The 23,640-nt window shown below is 52.7% G+C and overlaps 1 protein-coding gene across 1 annotated transcript in view; it reads right to left on the reverse strand.

Annotated features, from left to right (window-relative positions):
• Positions 1-23,640, reverse strand: part of LOC148435881 (cytochrome P450 4B1-like) — a 351,835-nt gene that overhangs the window by 15,370 nt on the left and 312,825 nt on the right. Inside the window, exon 11 of the mRNA XM_088465383.1 lies at positions 22,843-22,925. Within this exon, the coding sequence (XP_088321509.1) occupies positions 22,843-22,925 (83 nt within the window). The remainder of the gene's footprint in view (positions 1-22,842; positions 22,926-23,640) is intronic.

A 23,640-nucleotide genomic window follows, 5' to 3' on the forward strand; every position in this document is an offset into this window, starting at 1 on the left:
CTGGCACTGTAGCATTATAGCCATCTATAATACTGCAGCTCACAGCTCGCTCCTTTCCTCAGCCGCTGCCCAGGAACACACCTGCCAGATCACTGGCTATAGAGAGCGGGGGGAGCGGGTGATGATTACCCTGGCCTGGCCATACCTGTGCTCACTCTGGCACTGTAGCGTCATAGCCATCTAATACTGCAGCTCACAGCTCGCTCCTTTCCTCAGCTGCTGCCCAGGAACACACCTGTCTGATCACTGGCTATAGAGAGCGGGGGGAGCGGGTGGTGATTACCCTGGCCTGGCCATACCTGTGCTCACTCTGGCACTGTAGCGATATAGCCATCTATAATACTGCAGCTCACAGCTCGCTCCTCTCCTCAGCCGCTGCCCAGGAACACACCTGCCTGATCACTGGCTATAGAGAGAGGGGGGAGCGGGTGATGATTACCCTGGCCTGGCCATACCTGTGCTCACTCTGGCACTGTAGCATCATAGCCATCTATAATACTGCAGCTCACAGCTCGCTCTTCTCCTCAGCCGCTGCCCAGGAACACACCTGCCTGATCACTAGCTATAGAGAGAGGGGGGAGCGGGTGGTGATTACCCTGGCCTGGCCATACCTGTGCTCACTCTGGCACTGTAGCGTTATAGCCATCTATAATACTGCAGCTCACAGCTCGCTCCTTTCCTCAGCCGCTGCCCAGGAACACACCTGCCTGATCACTGGCTACAGAGAGAGGGGGGAGCGGGTGATGATTACCCTGGCCTGGCCATACCTGTGCTCACTCTGGCACTGTAGCGTCATAGCCATCTATAATATTGCAGCTCACAGCTCGCTCTTCTCCTCAGCCGCTGCCCAGGAACACACCTGCCTGATCACTAGCTATAGAGAGAGAGGGGAGCGGGTGGTGATTACCCTGGCCTGGCCATACCTGTGCTCACTCTGGCACTGTAGCGTCATAGCCATCTATAATACTGCAGCTCACAGCTCGCTCTTCTCCTCAGCCGCTGCCCAGGAACACACCTGCCTGATCACTGGCTATAGAGAGAGGGGGGAGCGGGTGGTGATTACCCTGGCCTGGCCATACCTGTGCTCACTCTGGCACTGTAGCGTCATAGCCATCTATAATACTACAGCTCACAGCTCGCTCCTTTCCTCAGCCGCTGCCCAGGAACACACCTGTCTGATCACTGGCTATAGAGAGAGGGGGGAGCGGGTGGTGATTACCCTGGCCTGGCCATACCTGTGCTCACTCTGGCACTGTAGCGTCATAGCCATCTATAATACTGCAGCTCACAGCTCGCTCCTCTCCTCAGCCACTGCCCAGGAACACACCTGCCTGATCACTGGCTATAGAGAGAGGGGGGAGCGGGTGATGATTACCCTTGCCTGGCCATACCTGTGCTCACTCTGGCACTGTAGCGTCATAGCCATCTATAATACTGCAGCTCACAGCTCGCTCCTCTCCTCAGCCGCTGCCCAGGAACACACCTGCCTGATCACTGGCTATAGAGAGAGGGGGGAGCGGGTGGTGATTACCCTTGCCTGGCCATACCTGTGCTCACTCTGGCACTGTAGCGTCATAGCCATCTATAATACTGCAGCTCACAGCTCGCTCCTTTCCTCAGCCGCTGCCCAGGAACACACCTGCCTGATCACAGGCTATAGAGAGAGGGGGGAGCAGGTGGTGATTACCCTGGCCTGGCCATACCTGTGCTCACTCTGGCACTGTAGCGTTATAGCCATCTATAATACTGCAGCTCACAGCTCGCTCCTCTCCTCAGCCGCTGCCCAGGAACACACCTGCCTGATCACTGGCTATAGAGAGAGGGGGGAGAGGGTGGTGATTACCCTGGCCTGGCCATACCTGTGCTCACTCTGGCACTGTAGCGTTATAGCCATCTATAATACTGCAGCTCACAGCTCGCTCCTCTCCTCAGCCGCTGCCCAGTAACACACCTGCCTGATCACTGGCTATAGAGAGAGGGGGGAGCGGGTGATGATTACCCTGGCCTGGCCATACCTGTGCTCACTCTGGCACTGTAGCATCATAGCCATCAAATACTGCAGCTCACAGCTCGCTCCTTTCCTCAGCCGCTGCCCAGGAACACACCTGCCTGATCACTGGCTATAGAGAGAGGGGGGAGCGGGTGATGATTACCCTGGCCTGGCCTGGCCATACCTGTGCTCACTCTGGCACTGTAGCATCATAGCCATCTATAATACTGCAGCTCACAGCTCGCTCCTTTCCTCAGCCGCTGCCCAGGAACACACCTGCCTGATCACTGGCTATAGAGAGAGGGGGGAGCGGGTGGTGATTACCCTGGCCTGGCCATACCTGTGCTCACTCTGGCACTGTAGCATCATAGCCATCTATAATACTGCAGCTCACAGCTCGCTCCTCTCCTCAGCCGCTGCCCAGGAACACACCTGCCTGATCACTGGCTATAGAGAGAGGGGGGAGCGGGTGATGATTACCCTGGCCTGGCCATACCTGTGCTCACTCTGGCACTGTAGCGTCATAGCCATCTAATACTGCAGCTCACAGCTCGCTCCTTTCCTCAGCCGCTGCCCAGGAACACACCTGCCTGATCACTGGCTATAGAGAGCGGGGGGAGCGGGTGATGATTACCCTGGCCTGGCCATACCTGTGCTCACTCTGGCACTGTAGTGTCATAGCCATCTATAATACTGCAGCTCACAGCTCGCTCCTTTCCTCAGCCGCTGCCCAGGAACACACCTGCCTGATCACTGGCTATAGAGAGAGGGGGGAGCGGGTGGTGATTACCCTGGCCTGGCCATACCTGTGCTCACTCTGGCACTGTAGAGTTATAGCCATCTATAATACTGCAGCTCACAGCTCGCTCCTTTCCTCAGCCGCTGCCCAGGAACACACCTGCCTGATCACTGGCTATAGAGAGAGGGGGGAGCGGGTGATGATTACCCTGGCCTGGCCATACCTGTGCTCACTCTGGCACTGTAGCGTTATAGCCATCTATAATACTGCAGCTCACGGCTCGCTCCTTTCCTCAGCCGCTGCCCAGGAACACACCTGCCTGATCACTGGCTATAGAGAGAGGGGGGAGCCGGTGGTGATTACCCTGGCCTGGCCATACCTGTGCTCACTCTGGCACTGTAGCGATATAGCCATCTATAATACTGCAGCTCACAGCTCGCTCCTCTCCTCAGCCGCTGCCCAGGAACACACCTGCCTGATCACTGGCTATAGAGAGAGGGGGGAGCGGGTGATGATTACCCTGGCCTGGCCATACCTGTGCTCACTCTGGCACTGTAGCATCATAGCCATCTATAATACTGCAGCTCACAGCTCGCTCCTTTCCTCAGCCGCTGCCCAGGAACACACCTGCCTGATCACTAGCTATAGAGAGAGAGGGGAGCGGGTGGTGATTACCCTGGCCTGGCCATACCTGTGCTCACTCTGGCACTGTAGCGTTATAGCCATCTATAATACTGCAGCTCACAGCTCGCTCCTTTCCTCAGCCGCTGCCCAGGAACACACCTGCCTGATCACTGGCTACAGAGAGAGGGGGGAGCGGGTGGTGATTACCCTGGCCTGGCCATACCTGTGCTCACTCTGGCACTGTAGCGTCATAGCCATCTATAATACTGCAGCTCACAGCTCGCTCCTTTCCTCAGCCGCTGCCCAGGAACACACCTGTCTGATCACTGGCTATAGAGAGAGGGGGGAGCGGGTGATGATTACCCTGGCCTGGCCATACCTGTGCTCACTCTGGCACTGTAGCGTCATAGCCATCTATAATACTGCAGCTCACAGCTCGCTCCTCTCCTCAGCCACTGCCCAGGAACACACCTGCCTGATCACTGGCTATAGAGAGAGGGGGGAGCGGGTGATGATTACCCTGGCCTGGCCATACCTGTGCTCACTCTGGCACTGTAGCGTCATAGCCATCTATAATACTGCAGCTCACAGCTCGCTCCTCTCCTCAGCCGCTGCCCAGGAACACACCTGCCTGATCACTGGCTATAGAGAGAGGGGGGAGCGGGTGATGATTACCCTGGCCTGGCCATACCTGTGCTCACTCTGGCACTGTAGCATCATAGCCATCTATAATACTGCAGCTCACAGCTCGCTCCTTTCCTCAGCCGCTGCCCAGGAACACACCTGCCTGATCACAGGCTATAGAGAGAGGGGGGAGCAGGTGGTGATTACCCTGGCCTGGCCATACCTGTGCTCACTCTGGCACTGTAGCGTTATAGCCATCTATAATACTGCAGCTCACAGCTCGCTCCTCTCCTCAGCCGCTGCCCAGGAACACACCTGCCTGATCACTGGCTATAGAGAGAGGGGGGAGAGGGTGGTGATTACCCTGGCCTGGCCATACCTGTGCTCACTCTGGCACTGTAGCGTTATAGCCATCTATAATACTGCAGCTCACAGCTCGCTCCTCTCCTCAGCCGCTGCCCAGTAACACACCTGCCTGATCACTGGCTATAGAGAGAGGGGGGAGCGGGTGATGATTACCCTGGCCTGGCCATACCTGTGCTCACTCTGGCACTGTAGCATCATAGCCATCTAATACTGCAGCTCACAGCTCGCTCCTTTCCTCAGCCGCTGCCCAGGAACACACCTGCCTGATCACTGGCTATAGAGAGAGGGGGGAGCGGGTGATGATTACCCTGGCCTGGCCTGGCCATACCTGTGCTCACTCTGGCACTGTAGCATCATAGCCATCTATAATACTGCAGCTCACAGCTCGCTCCTTTCCTCAGCCGCTGCCCAGGAACACACCTGCCTGATCACTGGCTATAGAGAGCGGGGGGAGCGGGTGATGATTACCCTGGCCTGGCCATACCTGTGCTCACTCTGGCACTGTAGTGTCATAGCCATCTATAATACTGCAGCTCACAGCTCGCTCCTTTCCTCAGCCGCTGCCCAGGAACACACCTGCCTGATCACTGGCTATAGAGAGAGGGGGGAGCGGGTGGTGATTACCCTGGCCTGGCCATACCTGTGCTCACTCTGGCACTGTAGAGTCATAGCCATCTATAATACTGCAGCTCACAGCTCGCTCCTTTCCTCAGCCGCTGCCCAGGAACACACCTGCCTGATCACTGGCTATAGAGAGAGGGGGGAGCGGGTGATGATTACCCTGGCCTGGCCATACCTGTGCTCACTCTGGCACTGTAGTGTCATAGCCATCTATAATACTGCAGCTCACAGCTCGCTCCTTTCCTCAGCCGCTGCCCAGGAACACACCTGCCTGATCACTGGCTATAGAGAGAGGGGGGAGCGGGTGATGATTACCCTGGCCTGGCCATACCTGTGCACACTCTGGCACTGTAGCATCATAGCCATCTATAATACTGCAGCTCACAGCTCGCTCCTTTCCTCAGCCGCTGCCCAGGAACACACCTGTCTGATCACTGGCTATAGTGAGAGGGGGGAGCGGGTGGTGATTACCCTGGCCTGGCCATACCTGTGCTCACTCTGGCACTGTAGCATCATAGCCATCTAATACTGAGGCTCACAGCTCGCTCCTTTCCTCAGCCGCTGCCCAGGAACACACCTGCCTGATCAGTGGCTATAGAGAGAGGGGGGAGCGGGTGATGATTACCCTGGCCTGGCCTGGCCATACCTGTGCTCACTCTGGCACTGTAGGATCACAGCCATCTATAATACTGCAGCTCACAGCTCGCTCCTTTCCTCAGCCTCTGCCCAGGAACACACCTGTCTGATCACTGGCTACAGAGAGAGGGGGGAGCGGGTGATGATTACCCTGGCCTGGCCATACCTGTGCTCACTCTGGCACTGTAGCGTCATAGCCATCTAATACTGCAGCTCACAGCTCGCTCCTTTCCTCAGCCGCTGCCCAGGAACACACCTGCCTGATCACTGGCTATAGAGAGAGGGGGGAGCGGGTGATGATTACCCTGGCCTGGCCATACCTGTGCTCACTCTGGCACTGTAGAGTCATAGCCATCTATAATACTGCAGCTCACAGCTCGCTCCTCTCCTCAGCCGCTGCCCAGGAACACACCTGCCTAATCACTGGCTATAGAGAGAGGGGGGAGCGGGTGATGATTACCCTGGCCTGGCCATACCTGTGCTCACTCTGGCACTGTAGCATCATAGCCATCTATAATACTGCAGCTCACAGCTCGCTCCTCTCCTCAGCCGCTGCCCAGGAACACACCTGCCTGATCACTGGCTATAGAGAGAGGGGGGAGCGGGTGATGATTACCCTGGCCTGGCCATACCTGTGCTCACTCTGGCACTGTAGAGTCATAGCCATCTATAATACTGCAGCTCACAGCTCGCTCCTCTCCTCAGCCGCTGCCCAGGAACACACCTGCCTGATCACTGGCTATAGAGAGAGGGGGGAGCGGGTGATGATTACCCTGGCCTGGCCATACCTGTGCTCACTCTGGCACTGTAGCGTCATAGCCACCTATAATACTGCAGCTCACAGCTCGCTCCTTTCCTCAGCCGCTGCCCAGGAACACACCTGCCTGATCACAGGCTATAGAGAGAGGGGGGAGCAGGTGGTGATTACCCTGGCCTGGCCATACCTGTGCTCACTCTGGCACTGTAGCGTTATAGCCATCTATAATACTGCAGCTCACAGCTCGCTCCTCTCCTCAGCCGCTGCCCAGGAACACACCTGCCTGATCACTGGCTATAGAGAGAGGGGGGAGAGGGTGGTGATTACCCTGGCCTGGCCATACCTGTGCTCACTCTGGCACTGTAGCGTTATAGCCATCTATAATACTGCAGCTCACAGCTCGCTCCTTTCCTCAGCCGCTGCCCAGGAACACACCTGCCTGATCACTGGCTATAGAGAGAGGGGGGAGCGGGTGGTGATTACCCTGGCCTGGCCATACCTGTGCTCACTCTGGCACTGTAGCGTTATAGCCATCTATAATACTGCAGCTCACAGCTCGCTCCTTTCCTCAGCCACTGCCCTGGAACACACCTGCCTGATCACTGGCTATAGAGAGAGGGGGGAGCGGGTGGTGATTACCCTGGCCTGGCCATACCTGTGCTCACTCTGGCACTGTAGCGTCATAGCCATCTATAATACTGCAGCTCACAGCTCGCTCCTTTCCTCAGCCGCTGCCCAGGAACACACCTGCCTGATCACTGGCTATAGAGAGAGTGGGGAGCGGGTGATGATTACCCTGGCCTGGCCATACCTGTGCTCACTCTGGCACTGTAGCGTTATAGCCATCTATAATACTGCAGCTCACAGCTCGCTCCTCTCCTCAGCCGCTGCCCAGGAACACACCTGCCTGATCACTGGCTATAGAGAGAGGGGGGAGCGGGTGGTGATTACCCTGGCCTGGCCATACCTGTGCTCACTCTGGCACTGTAGCATCATAGCCATCTATAATACTGCAGCTCACAGCTCGCTCCTTTCCTCAGCCACTGCCCTGGAACACACCTGCCTGATCACTGGCTATAGAGAGCGGGGGGAGCGGGTGGTGATTACCCTGGCCTGGCCATACCTGTGCTCACTCTGGCACTGTAGCGTCATAGCCATCTAATACTGCAGCTCACAGCTCGCTCCTTTCCTCAGCCGCTGCCCAGGAACACACCTGCCTGATCACTGGCTATAGAGAGAGGGGGGAGCGGGTGATGATTACCCTGGCCTGGCCATACCTGTGCTCACTCTGGCACTGTAGCGTCATAGCCATCTATAATACTGCAGCTCACTCCTTTCCTCAGCCGCTGCCCAGGAACACACCTGCCTGATCACTGGCTATAGAGAGAGGGGGGAGCGGGTGATGATTACCCTGGCCTGGCCATACCTGTGCACACTCTGGCACTGTAGCATCATAGCCATCTATAATACTGCAGCTCACAGCTCGCTCCTTTCCTCAGCCGCTGCCCAGGAACACACCTGTCTGATCACTGGCTATAGTGAGAGGGGGGAGCGGGTGGTGATTACCCTGGCCTGGCCATACCTGTGCTCACTCTGGCACTGTACCGTTATAGCCATCTATAATACTGCAGCTCACAGCTCGCTCCTTTCCTCAGCCGCTGCCCAGGAACACACCTGTCTGATCACTGGCTATAGTGAGAGGGGGGAGCGGGTGGTGATTACCCTGGCCTGGCCATACCTGTGCTCACTCTGGCACTGTAGCATCATAGCCATCTAATACTGAGGCTCACAGTTCGCTCCTTTCCTCAGCCGCTGCCCAGGAACACACCTGCCTGATCAGTGGCTATAGAGAGAGGGGGGAGCGGGTGATGATTACCCTGGCCTGGCCTGGCCATACCTGTGCTCACTCTGGCACTGTAGGATCATAGCCATCTATAATACTGCAGCTCACAGCTCGCTCCTTTCCTCAGCCTCTGCCCAGGAACACACCTGCCTGATCACTGGCTATAGAGAGAGGGGGGAGCGGGTGATGATTACCCTGGCCTGGCCATACCTGTGCTCACTCTGGCACTGTAGCGTCATAGCCATCTAATACTGCAGCTCACAGCTCGCTCCTTTCCTCAGCCGCTGCCCAGGAACACACCTGCCTGATCACTGGCTATAGAGAGAGGGGGGAGCGGGTGATGATTACCCTGGCCTGGCCATACCTGTGCTCACTCTGGCACTGTAGCGTCATAGCCATCTATAATACTGCAGCTCACTCCTTTCCTCAGCCGCTGCCCAGGAACACACCTGCCTGATCACTGGCTATAGAGAGAGGGGGGAGCGGGTGATGATTACCCTGGCCTGGCCATACCTGTGCACACTCTGGCACTGTAGCATCATAGCCATCTATAATACTGCAGCTCACAGCTCGCTCCTTTCCTCAGCCGCTGCCCAGGAACACACCTGTCTGATCACTGGCTATAGTGAGAGGGGGGAGCGGGTGGTGATTACCCTGGCCTGGCCATACCTGTGCTCACTCTGGCACTGTACCGTTATAGCCATCTATAATACTGCAGCTCACAGCTCGCTCCTTTCCTCAGCCGCTGCCCAGGAACACACCTGTCTGATCACTGGCTATAGTGAGAGGGGGGAGCGGGTGGTGATTACCCTGGCCTGGCCATACCTGTGCTCACTCTGGCACTGTAGCATCATAGCCATCTAATACTGAGGCTCACAGTTCGCTCCTTTCCTCAGCCGCTGCCCAGGAACACACCTGCCTGATCAGTGGCTATAGAGAGAGGGGGGAGCGGGTGATGATTACCCTGGCCTGGCCTGGCCATACCTGTGCTCACTCTGGCACTGTAGGATCATAGCCATCTATAATACTGCAGCTCACAGCTCGCTCCTTTCCTCAGCCTCTGCCCAGGAACACACCTGCCTGATCACTGGCTATAGAGAGAGGGGGGAGCGGGTGATGATTACCCTGGCCTGGCCATACCTGTGCTCACTCTGGCACTGTAGCGTCATAGCCATCTAATACTGCAGCTCACAGCTCGCTCCTTTCCTCAGCCGCTGCCCAGGAACACACCTGCCTAATCACTGGCTATAGAGCTATAGAGAGAGGGGGGAGCGGGTGATGATTACCCTGGCCTGGCCATACCTGTGCTCACTCTGGCACTGTAGCGTCATAGCCATCTAATACTGCAGCTCACAGCTCGCTCCTTTCCACAGCCGCTGCCCAGGAACACACCTGCCTGATCACTGGCTATAGAGAGAGGGGGGAGCGGGTGATGATTACCCTGGCCTGGCCATACCTGTGCTCACTCTGGCACTGTAGCGATATAGCCATCTATAATACTGCAGCTCACAGCTCGCTCCTTTCCACAGCCGCTGCCCAGGAACACACCTGCCTGATCACTGGCTATAGAGAGAGGGGGGAGCGGGTGATGATTACCCTGGCCTGGCCATACCTGTGCTCACTCTGGCACTGTAGAGTCATAGCCATCTATAATACTGCAGCTCACAGCTCGCTCCTCTCCTCAGCCGCTGCCCAGGAACACACCTGCCTAATCACTGGCTATAGAGAGAGGGGGGAGCGGGTGATGATTACCCTGGCCTGGCCATACCTGTGCTCACTCTGGCACTGTAGCGTCATAGCCATCTATAATACTGCAGCTCACAGCTCGCTCCTCTCCTCAGCCGCTGCCCAGGAACACACCTGCCTGATCACTGGCTATAGAGAGAGGGGGGAGCGGGTGATGATTACCCTGGCCTGGCCATACCTGTGCTCACTCTGGCACTGTAGAGTCATAGCCATCTATAATACTGCAGCTCACAGCTCGCTCCTTTCCTCAGCCGCTGCCCAGGAACACACCTGCCTGATCACAGGCTATAGAGAGAGGGGGGAGCAGGTGGTGATTACCCTGGCCTGGCCATACCTGTGCTCACTCTGGCACTGTAGCGTTATAGCCATCTATAATACTGCAGCTCACAGCTCGCTCCTCTCCTCAGCCGCTGCCCAGGAACACACCTGCCTGATCACTGGCTATAGAGAGAGGGGGGAGAGGGTGGTGATTACCCTGGCCTGGCCATACCTGTGCTCACTCTGGCACTGTAGCGTTATAGCCATCTATAATACTGCAGCTCACAGCTCACTCCTCTCCTCAGCCGCTGCCCAGGAACACACCTGCCTGATCACTGGCTATAGAGAGAGGGGGGAGCGGGTGGTGATTACCCTGGCCTGGCCATACCTGTGCTCACTCTGGCACTGTAGCATCATAGCCATCTAATACTGCAGCTCACAGCTCGCTCCTTTCCTCAGCCGCTGCCCAGGAACACACCTGCCTGATCACTGGCTATAGAGAGAGGGGGGAGCGGGTGGTGATTACCCTGGCCTGGCCATACCTGTGCTCACTCTGGCACTGTAGCGTCATAGCCATCAATAATACTGCAGCTCACAGCTCGCTCCTTTCCTCAGCCGCTGCCCAGGAACACACCTGCCTGATCACAGGCTATAGAGAGAGGGGGGAGCAGGTGGTGATTACCCTGGCCTGGCCATACCTGTGCTCACTCTGGCACTGTAGCGTTATAGCCATCTATAATACTGCAGCTCACAGCTCGCTCCTCTCCTCAGCCGCTGCCCAGGAACACACCTGCCTGATCACTGGCTATAGAGAGAGGGGGGAGAGGGTGGTGATTACCCTGGCCTGGCCATACCTGTGCTCACTCTGGCACTGTAGCGTTATAGCCATCTATAATACTGCAGCTCACAGCTCGCTCCTTTCCTCAGCCACTGCCCTGGAACACACCTGCCTGATCACTGGCTATAGAGAGAGGGGGGAGCGGGTGGTGATTACCCTGGCCTGGCCATACCTGTGCTCACTCTGGCACTGTAGCGTCATAGCCATCTATAATACTGCAGCTCACAGCTCGCTCCTTTCCTCAGCCGCTGCCCAGGAACACACCTGCCTGATCACTGGCTATAGAGAGAGTGGGGAGCGGGTGATGATTACCCTGGCCTGGCCATACCTGTGCTCACTCTGGCACTGTAGTGTCATAGCCATCTATAATACTGCAGCTCACAGCTCGCTCCTTTCCTCAGCCGCTGCCCAGGAACACACCTGCCTGATCACTGGCTATAGAGAGAGGGGGGAGCGGGTGGTGATTACCCTGGCCTGGCCATACCTGTGCTCACTCTGGCACTGTAGCGTCATAGCCATCTATAATACTGCAGCTCACAGCTCGCTCCTTTCCTCAGCCGCTGCCCAGGAACACACCTGCCTGATCACAGGCTATAGAGAGAGGGGGGAGCAGGTGTTGATTACCCTGGCCTTGCCATACCTGTGCTCACTCTGGCACTGTAGCGTTATAGCCATCTATAATACTGCAGCTCACAGCTCGCTCCTCTCCTCAGCCGCTGCCCAGGAACACACCTGCCTGATCACTGGCTATAGAGAGAGGGGGGAGAGGGTGGTGATTACCCTGGCCTGGCCATACCTGTGCTCACTCTGGCACTGTAGCGTTATAGCCATCTATAATACTGCAGCTCACAGCTCGCTCCTCTCCTCAGCCGCTGCCCAGGAACACACCTGCCTGATCACTGGCTATAGAGAGAGGGGGGAGCGGGTGATGATTACCCTGGCCTGGCCATACCTGTGCTCACTCTGGCACTGTAGAGTCATAGCCATCTATAATACTGCAGCTCACAGCTCGCTCCTCTCCTCAGCCGCTGCCCAGGAACACAACTGCCTGATCACTGGCTATAGAGAGAGGGGGGAGCGGGTGGTGATTACCCTGGCCTGGCCATACCTGTGCTCACTCTGGCACTGTAGCATCATAGCCATCTATAATACTGCAGCTCACAGCTCGCTCCTTTCCTCAGCCGCTGCCCAGGAACACACCTGCCTGATCACTGGCTATAGAGAGCGGGGGGAGCGGGTGATGATTACCCTGGCCTGGCCATACCTGTGCTCACTCTGGCACTGTAGCGTTATAGCCATCTATAATACTGCAGCTCACAGCTCGCTCCTTTCCTCAGCCGCTGCCCAGGAACACACCTGCCTGATCACTGGCTATAGAGAGAGGGGGGAGCGGGTGGTGATTACCCTGGCCTGGCCATACCTGTGCTCACTCTGGCACTGTAGCGTCATAGCCATCTATAATACTGCAGCTCACAGCTCGCTCCTTTCCTCAGCCGCTGCCCAGGAACACACCTGCCTGATCACTGGCTATAGAGAGAGGGGGGAGCGGGTGATGATTACCCTGGCCTGGCCATACCTGTGCTCACTCTGGCACTGTAGTGTCATAGCCATCTATAATACTGCAGCTCACAGCTCGCTCCTTTCCTCAGCCGCTGCCCAGGAACACACCTGCCTGATCACTGGCTATAGAGAGAGTGGGGAGCGGGTGATGATTACCCTGGCCTGGCCATACCTGTGCTCACTCTGGCACTGTAGCGTTATAGCCATCTATAATACTGCAGCTCACAGCTCGCTCCTTTCCTCAGCCACTGCCCTGGAACACACCTGCCTGATCACTGGCTATAGAGAGAGGGGGGAGCGGGTGGTGATTACCCTGGCCTGGCCATACCTGTGCTCACTCTGGCACTGTAGCGTCATAGCCATCTATAATACTGCAGCTCACAGCTCGCTCCTTTCCTCAGCCGCTGCCCAGGAACACACCTGCCTGATCACTGGCTATAGAGAGAGGGGGGAGCGGGTGATGATTACCCTGGCCTGGCCATACCTGTGCTCACTCTGGCACTGTAGTGTCATAGCCATCTATAATACTGCAGCTCACAGCTCGCTCCTTTCCTCAGCCGCTGCCCAGGAACACACCTGCCTGATCACTGGCTATAGAGAGAGGGGGGAGCGGGTGGTGATTACCCTGGCCTGGCCATACCTGTGCTCACTCTGGCACTGTAGCGTTATAGCCATCTATAATACTGCAGCTCACAGCTCGCTCCTTTCCTCAGCCGCTGCCCAGGAACACACCTGTCTGATCACTGGCTATAGTGAGAGGGGGGAGCGGGTGGTGATTACCCTGGCCTGGCCATACCTGTGCTCACTCTGGCACTGTAGCATCATAGCCATCTATAATACTGCAGCTCACAGCTCGCTCCTTTCCTCAGCCGCTGCCCAGGAACACACCTGCCTGATCACTGGCTATAGAGAGAGGGGGGAGCGGGTGGTGATTACCCTGGCCTGGCCATACCTGTGCTCACTCTGGCACTGTAGCGTCATAGCCATCTAATACTGCAGCTCACAGCTCGCTCCTTTCCTCAGCCGCTGCCCAGGAACACACCTGCCTGATCACTGGCTATAGAGAGAGGGGGGAGCGGGTGGTGATTACCCTGGCCTGGCCATACCTGTGCTCACTCTGGCACTGTAGCGTCATAGCCATCTAATACTGCAGCTCACAGCTCGCTCCTTTCCTCAGCCGCTGCCCAGGAACACACCTGTCTGATCACTGGCTATAGAGAGAGGGGGGAGCGGGTGGTGATTACCCTGGCCTGGCCATACCTGTGCTCACTCTGGCACTGTAGCGTCATAGCCATCTATAATACTGCAGCTCACAGCTCGCTCCTTTCCTCAGCCGCTGCCCAGGAACACACCTGCCTGATCACTGGCTATAGAGAAACTGGATGAAAGAAAATGGACAGGAAACAAATGTACATAAGAGACAGAGAGGGAACAGAGGGCCTGATTCAGACCCGCTCGCAAGCGGGTCGATGTTGGCCCAGTGCGCACGGCAAAAAGCACTCACATCCAAAAGTGGCAGCTGTCTATGTTGATTGACAGCTGCCCCGTTTGGAAGGTGGGGAAGGGGGGTCGCTGGGCAATGGAGGCGTTCCTACAGAAACACCTGCCATTTGTGGGCGGCCCTACTGACATCACTCTATTAGAGCAGGAAGTCCACTGGGGCTTGCGGCAACGAGACCCTACCACAAGGGTCTCGTTGCAAGCCCGATGGTCTTGACCATTGCGACCATCCTCATGGCCGCTCGCATAAGCAGTTGGTGGTAACCCACAGCTATGCGAGTGGCACAGAGGCCGCAACAACAAAAAAAAGCGCCCTGATTCAGAGCGAGCGCACGCTTTTTGTAGGTGGCTCTGAATCAGGCCCAGTGAGCGAGAAATGTGATGGAGATTGATTACCAAGAAACAGGGGAAGACACTGGTTAAAGAAGAATAAATGAAAGAAAAGATGGATAAATAGAAGTACAAGGCTAGAAGGGAAAACTAGGGAAAGGAAATGGACCCCTCTTCTTCTAAACCATGGGCCATGTACTGTATATTACCATAAAGAGGGCAGCATAAAGTAATGTACTGTACGTTACATAGCATGCCATGCTTGCACCCAGGGGTGCACTGAGAGGGGGCAGCGGGTGGTGATTACCGTGGCCTGGCCATGCCTGCACCCAGGGGTGCACTGAGAGGGGGGAGCGGGTGGTGACTACCCTGGCATGGCCATGCCTGCACCCAGGGGTGCCGAGACAGGGGGGAGCGGGTGGTGTTTACCGTGGGCTGGCCATGCCTGCACCCAGGGGCGCAGAGAGAGGGGGGAGCGGGTGGTGATTACCCTGGCCTGGCCATGCCTGCACCCAGGGGCACTGAGAGGGGGGAGTGGATGGTGATTACCCTGGCCATGCCTGCACCCAGGGGCACTGAGAGGGGGGAGTGGGTTGTGATTACCCTGGCCTGGTGATGCCTGCACCCAGGGGTACTGAGAGGGAGGAGTGGGTGGTGATTAGCCTTGCCTAGCCATGCCTGCACCCAGGGGTGCCGAGAGAGGGGGGAGTGGGTGGTGATTACCCTGGCCTGGCCATGCCTGCACCCAGGGGTGCTGAGAGAGGGGGGAGCAGGTGGTGATTACCCTGGCCTGGCCATGCCTGCACCCAGGGGTGCCGAGAGAGGGGGGAGCGGGTGGTGATTACCCTGGCCTGGCCATGCCTGCACTCAGGGGCACTGAGAGGGGGCAGCAGGTGGTGATTACCCTGGCCTGACCTTGCCTGCACCAAGGGGCACTGAGAGGGGGTGCGGGTGGTGATTACCCTGGCCTGGTGATGCCTGCACCCAGGGGCACTGAGAGGGGGGAGTGGGTGGTGATTACCCTGGCCATGCCTGCACCCAGGGGCACAGAGAGGGGGGAGCGGGTGGTGATTACCCTGGCCTGGCCATGCCTACACCCAGGGGTGCCGAGAGATGGGGGAGCAGGTGGTGATTACCCTGGCCTGGCCATGCCTGCACCCAGGGGCACTGAGAGGGGGCAGCAGGTGGTGATTACCCTGGCCTGACCATGCCTGCACCCAGGGGCACTGAGAGGGGGAGAGAGGGTGGTGATTACCCTGGCCATGCCTGCACCCAGGGGCACTGAGAGGGGGCAGCAGGTGGTGATTACCCTGACCTGGCCATGCCTGCACCACTACTTCACCTTCATTCAGTAGAAAATGTTTTATTCACAGAGTATTTTTCAAATTACATTAACCTGAGATGACAATTACAGAACTGATATTGTGGCTGTAAAAGTGCCTCCATGAAACTTGTTAAATAATTTTCCCCATACAAACGCCTCCCTGGAAACGCTGCATTTCTCCCTGTGTACTGTACGATTTCATGTTACTAAACTATTTCTTCTCACACTGAGGGTCTCAGCCAGCTTGGTACACAAAATTGCAATCGCAAGCTCCCCGGGATGGTGATTATACGCAAAAATGCTGCCGCTTGGCAAAAATAAGGATGCCCTCTTGTATATGTACACATTCATAAGACCGCCCCAAACTAGCTGGAACATCAGTAACATCAATGGACTTCTTGCCCTCACGCTCCATTGCGGCTGGTCAGACCTTACTTAAATTGCTAACTCTTCTGGTCACGTGGAAGGCTGAGGCTAATTTCTGCAAGCCCGTGCAATGCCATTTAAACGCACTGACACGCCTGCGTTCACAAGACCTCTCCCCGTCACCATCCACAAATGCTCGAATCCTGTCTGTTAATCTTAAATTGCATCCCGATTGCAGTGGGACCGTCGTGCGCGCGCACATTGCGATGCATACGCCTACGCATAATGCAAACATCGACCGATTGTGCGCACAATCCACATCTGTATGACGCGGCTGCTACTGGGACAATCAGATACAGAAAATTGTATGTATTCTCACTGCTAGCCCCATTCAGCCACAGTCTACAGATGGAGCACAAATTGTGTGATCTGGGTAACACATAACCATGTAGGGCTTGTTTAGTCGTGCTTAGGCATACAATGAGTCATCGGTATGTCAGCATATACATAATATATTTATATAGTGCAAATACTCTGCTGCTAACACATTAGGGCTGATGGAGAGTGGTAAGTAACTCGGGCGTAGATGTCATACTTGCCGACAATCAGCTTCCTCCTTCCGGGAAAGAGCTGAATGTTCACTAACAGCTGGGGTGTGTGTCCGGGCAGTTATGACACATTGGGGGCGGAGCCAGGGCAGGGCCACACAACCGTGTCATAGTGGCCCTGCCCCCTCTTCACAGTGCCACTATTGTCGGCATTGTGAAGCAGGGGGCGGGGCAACGATGACGCAATTCAGCACGAATGGAAGCAACGGCCCCCCCACTGCGGTGATTTCTTGTTTATTCTGGGGGGAGGTCGGGAGGGTTGGTGGATGCTGGGAGGCTTGCCTGCCTTTCCGTTGGGCCGGGAGCTGCATCCAATATTCGGGAGGCTCCAGGCCAAATATGGAGGGTAGGCAAGCCTGGCGTATGTATGCTCTAAAAGTGAGTGGCCCAGCCAGAGCCCAGACTTGAATCAGATTGAACATCTCTGGAGAGATCTGAAAATGGCTGTGCACTGACGCTTCCCATCCAACCTGATGGAGCTTGAGAGGTGCTGCAAAGAGGAATGGGCGAAACTGCCCAAAGATAGGTGTGCCAAGCTTGTGGCATCATATTCAAAAAGACTTGAGGCTGTAATTGCTGCTAAAGGTGCATCAACAAAGTATTGAGCAAAGGCTGTGATACTTATGTACATGTGATTTCTTAGGGTTTTTTTTTAAATTAAATTTGCAAAAATCTCAAAAAAACTTATTACACATTGTCATTATGGGGTATTGCAGCTCATTCAGAGTCGGTCGTGAGCGCTGAGCGCTCATAACCAACTCGATGTTGCCCCACAGCGCGTGCGCATGATGAAGCCAGCTCCGTCATGCGTGAGACCCGGCTAACGATGGGCGCTCCATCGTTAGGGGTCTCGTAGCAGATGGGGCGAGCTGTCGATGTTGAGTGACAGCTCGCCCCTTTTGCTGGACGGGCCGGGGGCGTGCCTGGCCAAATGGAGGTGTTCCAGTCGGAACGCTTATCGTTTGGGGGCGGCCCCACTGACATCATTGCTGATGTCAGTGGGAAACTTCCTGCTCGAACAGAGCAGGAAGCTCCCTGGGGCTTACGAGTGCCCAGACTCTACCCTAGGGTCTGGTCGTAAGCCCCGATGGTCGCGATGATCTTGACCATCGTGACCATCACCCATGTCAGTCATTAGAGCTGTGGGTGGTAACCCACAGCATAATGATCGACAAGGAGGCGGCCGTTCAGGATGCAAGATTCAGACCGACCACCTGCATCGAACGACCGCCTCTGAATGGGGCCCATTCTGTTTAGAATTTTGAAGACAAAAACTAATTTATTCCATTTTGGAATAAGGCTGTAACGTACCAAAATGTGGAAAAAGTGAAGCATTGTGAATACTTTCTGGATGCACTGTAAAAGCTGAGGGACTTGTCTCTCCACCTCTATAGCTGCATTTTCAATAAATGACCCCATGCATCTTGCCGCGTTTGGCCAGAAGTATTCAGAAGTACCATCAAGATGAATCAGTTTGGGCACATAGTTCAGTCTCCTCAAAACCGAAGCCACCCGAAATTAAGTATCCAATGGGATCAGAGTCCTGACTCTGTTATCTCCATCGGGCTCGGATCCCAAAACGAGGCAAAACGTCATCTTCCCGGCGTTGGATATCGCGTGATTTGGATTCTATATAAGTTCCTCCAGCGGTAATTCAGGTGCAATTTAATGCTGGATATCTGACGGGAATGTAGTGTGCTAATATTTTAGAAAAAAGAAAATGTAATGACGCTGTCGGGTGCACTCCAGTGTGAATCTCAAAAACAAAAGGCTCCACTAGTGTGTAATTTTATATAAAAGTATTTTGCTATTTTTATGTTTTCAAAGTTTTATATTTCATTTTGTTGCATCTTCATTAATAAAAAATAACTTTTATTATTTACTTATAAATCTTGATGTATTGATACAAAGAAAAATGTTTTTGTATATAAAAAATAGAGTGTAAATAGTAAGAAAAAAGTGTATAAAAATTGTCCTGATTATGCCTGGGTCAATTATTTATGTTATAAATAATTATTTAAAGTTGTATACACTGGCTAGATTTATCTGCTTAAATCAATGCCTTTATCGAGGCTTATTACTGGCAAATGCAGAATATAATCCCAGTGTTATGAGTTATTTGTAACACATGTATAGTTGTGTGAGTCAGTACATTGCCTTCTATTCGATACTTAGTAACTGTTTCTAATCAGAATGTATCAGGGTTGTCTTCCCTTCGGGCAATGACTCTCTAGTCAGTTGGTTAGTAATATATGTTTTTGACTATGTTATTACTAACCCACTGACTCATAAGCCATATACTTCTGTATATATTTTTTTATTAATTTTTTTGTCTATTTTATCATAAAAATTCTTCAGCAATCAATTAAATTACATTTACTAATCAATCCTTCCTTTCTTTACCTGCCTTCCACTACCTACATATTCCACCTTCATTTCCCTGTACAGCCCTTGGGCCTCTGATCTAGTTCTTGATTAATGAAAACATTTTTTGTTTCTATGGAGTTGTATAGTTTATTAAACTTCCATCCTGTCTGCCACTGCTGTGGGGCAATGTTTCATAGATGTGCTATAGTCTTTTAACCTGCCTTTTGTTTGTGCTCATGTAATGATTTCTGGAGGGAATCGATGTCTATGATTATAGGTTGGGGATACCTCTTGTAGACTGGAGATGATCACACAAGGAAAGTTCAGCTACAGCCTTGAGGGCTGGAATACTTGGCTAGTTACGGCCGTTTTGCCTTGAGGGCTGGGGAGGTGTTGCAGCCTTGAGGACTGGTAAGTCTGGGTGAGGAGCAGTCTTTGGGCTGAGCAGCAAGATGCGGCTGTGGCCGTGTAGCATCCTTGAGGGCTGGTAAGCCATGGATAGAGGCAGCCTCTGGGCTGTGTATTGTATGCGACTTTGGCTGTGTAGCAACCTTGAAGGCTGGTAAGCCTTAGCAAGAGGCAGCCTCTGCGCAGAATTGGATGTGGCTTTGGCCGTGTACCAGCCATTAGGGCTGGTAAGCCTTGGCTGGTATACACTGGCATTTGTGTGCTAAATTGCACACTTAGCACACAGAGTTGCGGCCTATGTTGCCAGGTTGACACAGGTGTTGGTGCACAGGATTGTGCACTTAGGGCGCTGAGGTCCGGCCTATTTTGCAGAGTTGACACAGGCGTTAGTGCATAGGATTGCGCACTTAGGACTGCGAGTGCACTCTGTGCCGCTGAGATGAAACAAGCGGATGGGAACAGGGATGCACACCATGCTGCCTAGATGACACAAGCAGCAAACAGCAGATGTTATGTGCACCATGCCACCTGAATGGTACAAACAGCAGACAAGAAATAAAGCAGGAGAACGGGAACTCGACTGCAACAAACAGGAGACTGGCCACAAGCAGAAACACATGAAAACGTTATCACCAGCATGGAGTGAAGGGCTGTGTACAATTTAACAGATACAGGGTCCAATCAGAGCAAGACCTGCAAGCCTCTCTAACGACAGACTAGTGTGCACCTGGCCTTTGCACACAGACAAGATAATTGATACTGCACACAGACAGGCAGTAATTACTGAACATATGAGATCAGCACACAGACAGGCAGTAATTACTGAACACATGAGATCAGCACACAGACAGTCAGTAATTACTCAACACATGAGATCAGCACACAGACAGGCAGTAATTACTCAACACATGAGATCAGCACACAGACAGGCAGTAATTACTGAACACATGAGATCAGCACACAGACAGGCAGTAATTACTGAACACATGAGATCAGCACACAGACAGGCAGTAATTACTGAACACATGAGATCAGCACACAGACAGGCAGTAATTACTCAACAAACACATGAGATCAGCACACAGACAGTCAGTAATTACTGAACACATGAGATCAGCACACAGACAGGCAGTAATTACTGAACACATGAGATCAGCACAAAGACAGGCAGTAATTACTGAACACATGAGATCAGCACACAGACAGGCAGTAATTACTGAACACATGAGATCAGCACACAGACAGGCAGTAATTACTGAACACATGAGATCAGCACACAGACAGGCAGTAATTACTGAACACATGAGATCAGCACACAGACAGGCAGTAATTACTGAACACATGAGATCAGCACACAGACAGGCAGTAATTACTGAACACATGAGATCAGCACACAGACAGGCAGTAATTACTGAACACATGAGATCAGCACACAGACAGGCAGTAATTACTGAACACATGAGATCAGCACACAGACAGGCAGTAATTACTGAACACATGAGATCAGCACACAGACGGGCAGTAATTACTGAACACATGAGATCAGCACACAGACGGGCAGTAATTACTGAACACATGAGATCAGCACACAGACAGGCAGTAATTACTGAACACATGAGATCAGCACACAGACAGGCAGTAATTACTGAACACATGAGATCAGCACACAGACAGGCAGTAATTACTGAACACATGAGATCAGCACACAGACAGGCAGTAATTACTGAACACATGAGATCAGCACACAGACAGGCAGTAATTACTGAACACATGAGATCAGCACACAGACAGGCAGTAATTACTGAACACATGAGATCAGCACACAGACAGGCAGTAATTACTGAACACATGAGATCAGCACACAGACAGGCAGTAATTACTGAACACATGAGATCAGCACACAGACAGGCAGTAATTACTGAACACATGAGATCAGCACACAGACAGGCAGTAATTACTGAACACATGAGATCAGCACACAGACAGGCAGTAATTACTGAACACATGAGATCAGCACACAGACAGGCAGTAATTACTGAACACATGAGATCAGCACACAGACAGGCAGTAATTACTGAACACATGAGATCAGCACACAGACAGGCAGTAATTACTGAACACATGAGATCAGCACACAGACAGGCAGTAATTACTGAACACATGAGATCAGCACACAGACAGGCAGTAATTACTGAACACATGAGATCAGCACACAGACAGGCAGTAATTACTGAACACATGAGATCAGCACACAGACAGGCAGTAATTACTGAACACATGAGATCAGCACACAGACAGGCAGTAATTACTGAACACATGAGATCAGCACACAGACAGGCAGTAATTACTGAACACATGAGATCAGCACACAGACAGACAGGAATTTATGCAGTGTCCCAGTAGCAACTAAGATTGGGAACTACAACCAAGATGATTTGCTAACCACAGATCCTAGCAGACGCTTCTCTGTTGCTTAGTTTAGCCAGCCAGCCTTTGGACAATGTTGGTGAACAATATTGTGAGTAGTGAGGTGGTCAAAATTGTCTGGAAACTACTTGAAATTAATGTTATTGAGGTTAATAATACTGTAGGAACAAAACCAGGCCAACATTACATGATTTTGCAGTTTTTATCAATTTGTAAAAAAGATCCAAAACACCTAAAGCTGGTTTGGGCAAATTCAAAACACGATGAAGAATTAGAACCAAAACACAGGGGTCAGCACACATCTCTATCAATAAATGATCAGGAACTTGAGGCCTGAATGAGACTTGTACGCATCCCCTGTAAAATCGATTACCACCATAGTTACCTAGCCCTGCCCAAATCAACCCCTTGTTTTCAGCTGGAGGAAGAAGAGGAAACATAGGGTTTTATCTATACAGGTTTGGTCTCCCATATCCAAAATGCTTGGGACCAAGGTTAATTTGGATATTGGAACATTCCATATTTTGGAATATTTGCATAACATAATGAATTATCTTGGGAATGGGGCCCAAATCTAAGCACAGAATGCATTAATGTTTCATATACACCTAATACACACAGCCTGCAGGTCATTTTATACAATATTTTCAATAATTTTGAGGCTCAAACAAAGTTTGTGTACATACATGAAATTAATTTATGTTTTATATACACCTTATGCACACAGCCTGAAGGTAATTTTATACAATACTTTTAATAATTATATGCTTTAAACAAAGTTTATGTGCATTGAACCATCAAAAATCAAAGGTTTTACTATCTCAGCCATGGTAAAAATATTCCGTATTTCAGAATATTTGGATATGGGAGACTCAACCTGTAACACTTATCTTGCAAAGACTCCATTTACCTGGGCCCTGCTGCAAAAGGAAGAAAGGCATGGGAATGACGTGTAGATGAATTCTCTTGGGAGAAACGCAGGGGATCAAACACCTGGAAGAGGTAAATATTCAATTATAGCAACAAACAGACTGGAGGGAAATTCTCTTGTAGCAATAGGAATATGAGGCACTAAAGAGAAAAGTAGAGAGGCCCAATATAAATCTGTGCTATACAAGTCCTTTGGGACCCCAGACGGTGTGATGTCATACGCTGAGCACAGTGACTGCAGACTGGGTCGGGTGATTGTCTGGAGCGTTATCTGCCCGCTGGGTATCAGAGTTACATGCCAAGTCAGGGGTTTGTAATATACCCGCTGATCCTTACTGCAGTGGGTCCCAAACTATTTTGAATCCCGGCGCCCTAGAGTCTCAGCATTGCGTCACGGAACCCCTAAGCCAAATATTTGTTGAAATTCAGATAAAAAATGTAGTAAAGTAGATTGTGCTCCCTGTCATCTTTAGGGTCAGTTATGTGCTGGGAACAGGTTTGTCCCCATATTTACATTACATTGACCATAAATAATTTCATATTGTGCTAGACCACCAACCTGAGGCACCCCTGCAAGGGTCCCGAGGCACACAGTTTGGGAACCACTGCCTTACTGTAATGTACATGAGCTTTGAAATAAAGTGTTTTTTACAATGAATTAATGTATGTGTTCTCCATGTTCTCATTTTACATGTGCTGAAAATATGAGCCTGTGGTAAAGGTTCTAGGAAAGGAGCTGTACGGACCTATTGCCATTTAGGCTGCAAATGACTTACTG

Source organism: Taudactylus pleione, unplaced genomic scaffold, assembly GCF_031769625.1.
Source record: "Taudactylus pleione unplaced genomic scaffold, aTauple2 ptg001987l, whole genome shotgun sequence".
Taxonomy (NCBI): Eukaryota; Metazoa; Chordata; class Amphibia; order Anura; family Myobatrachidae; genus Taudactylus; species Taudactylus pleione.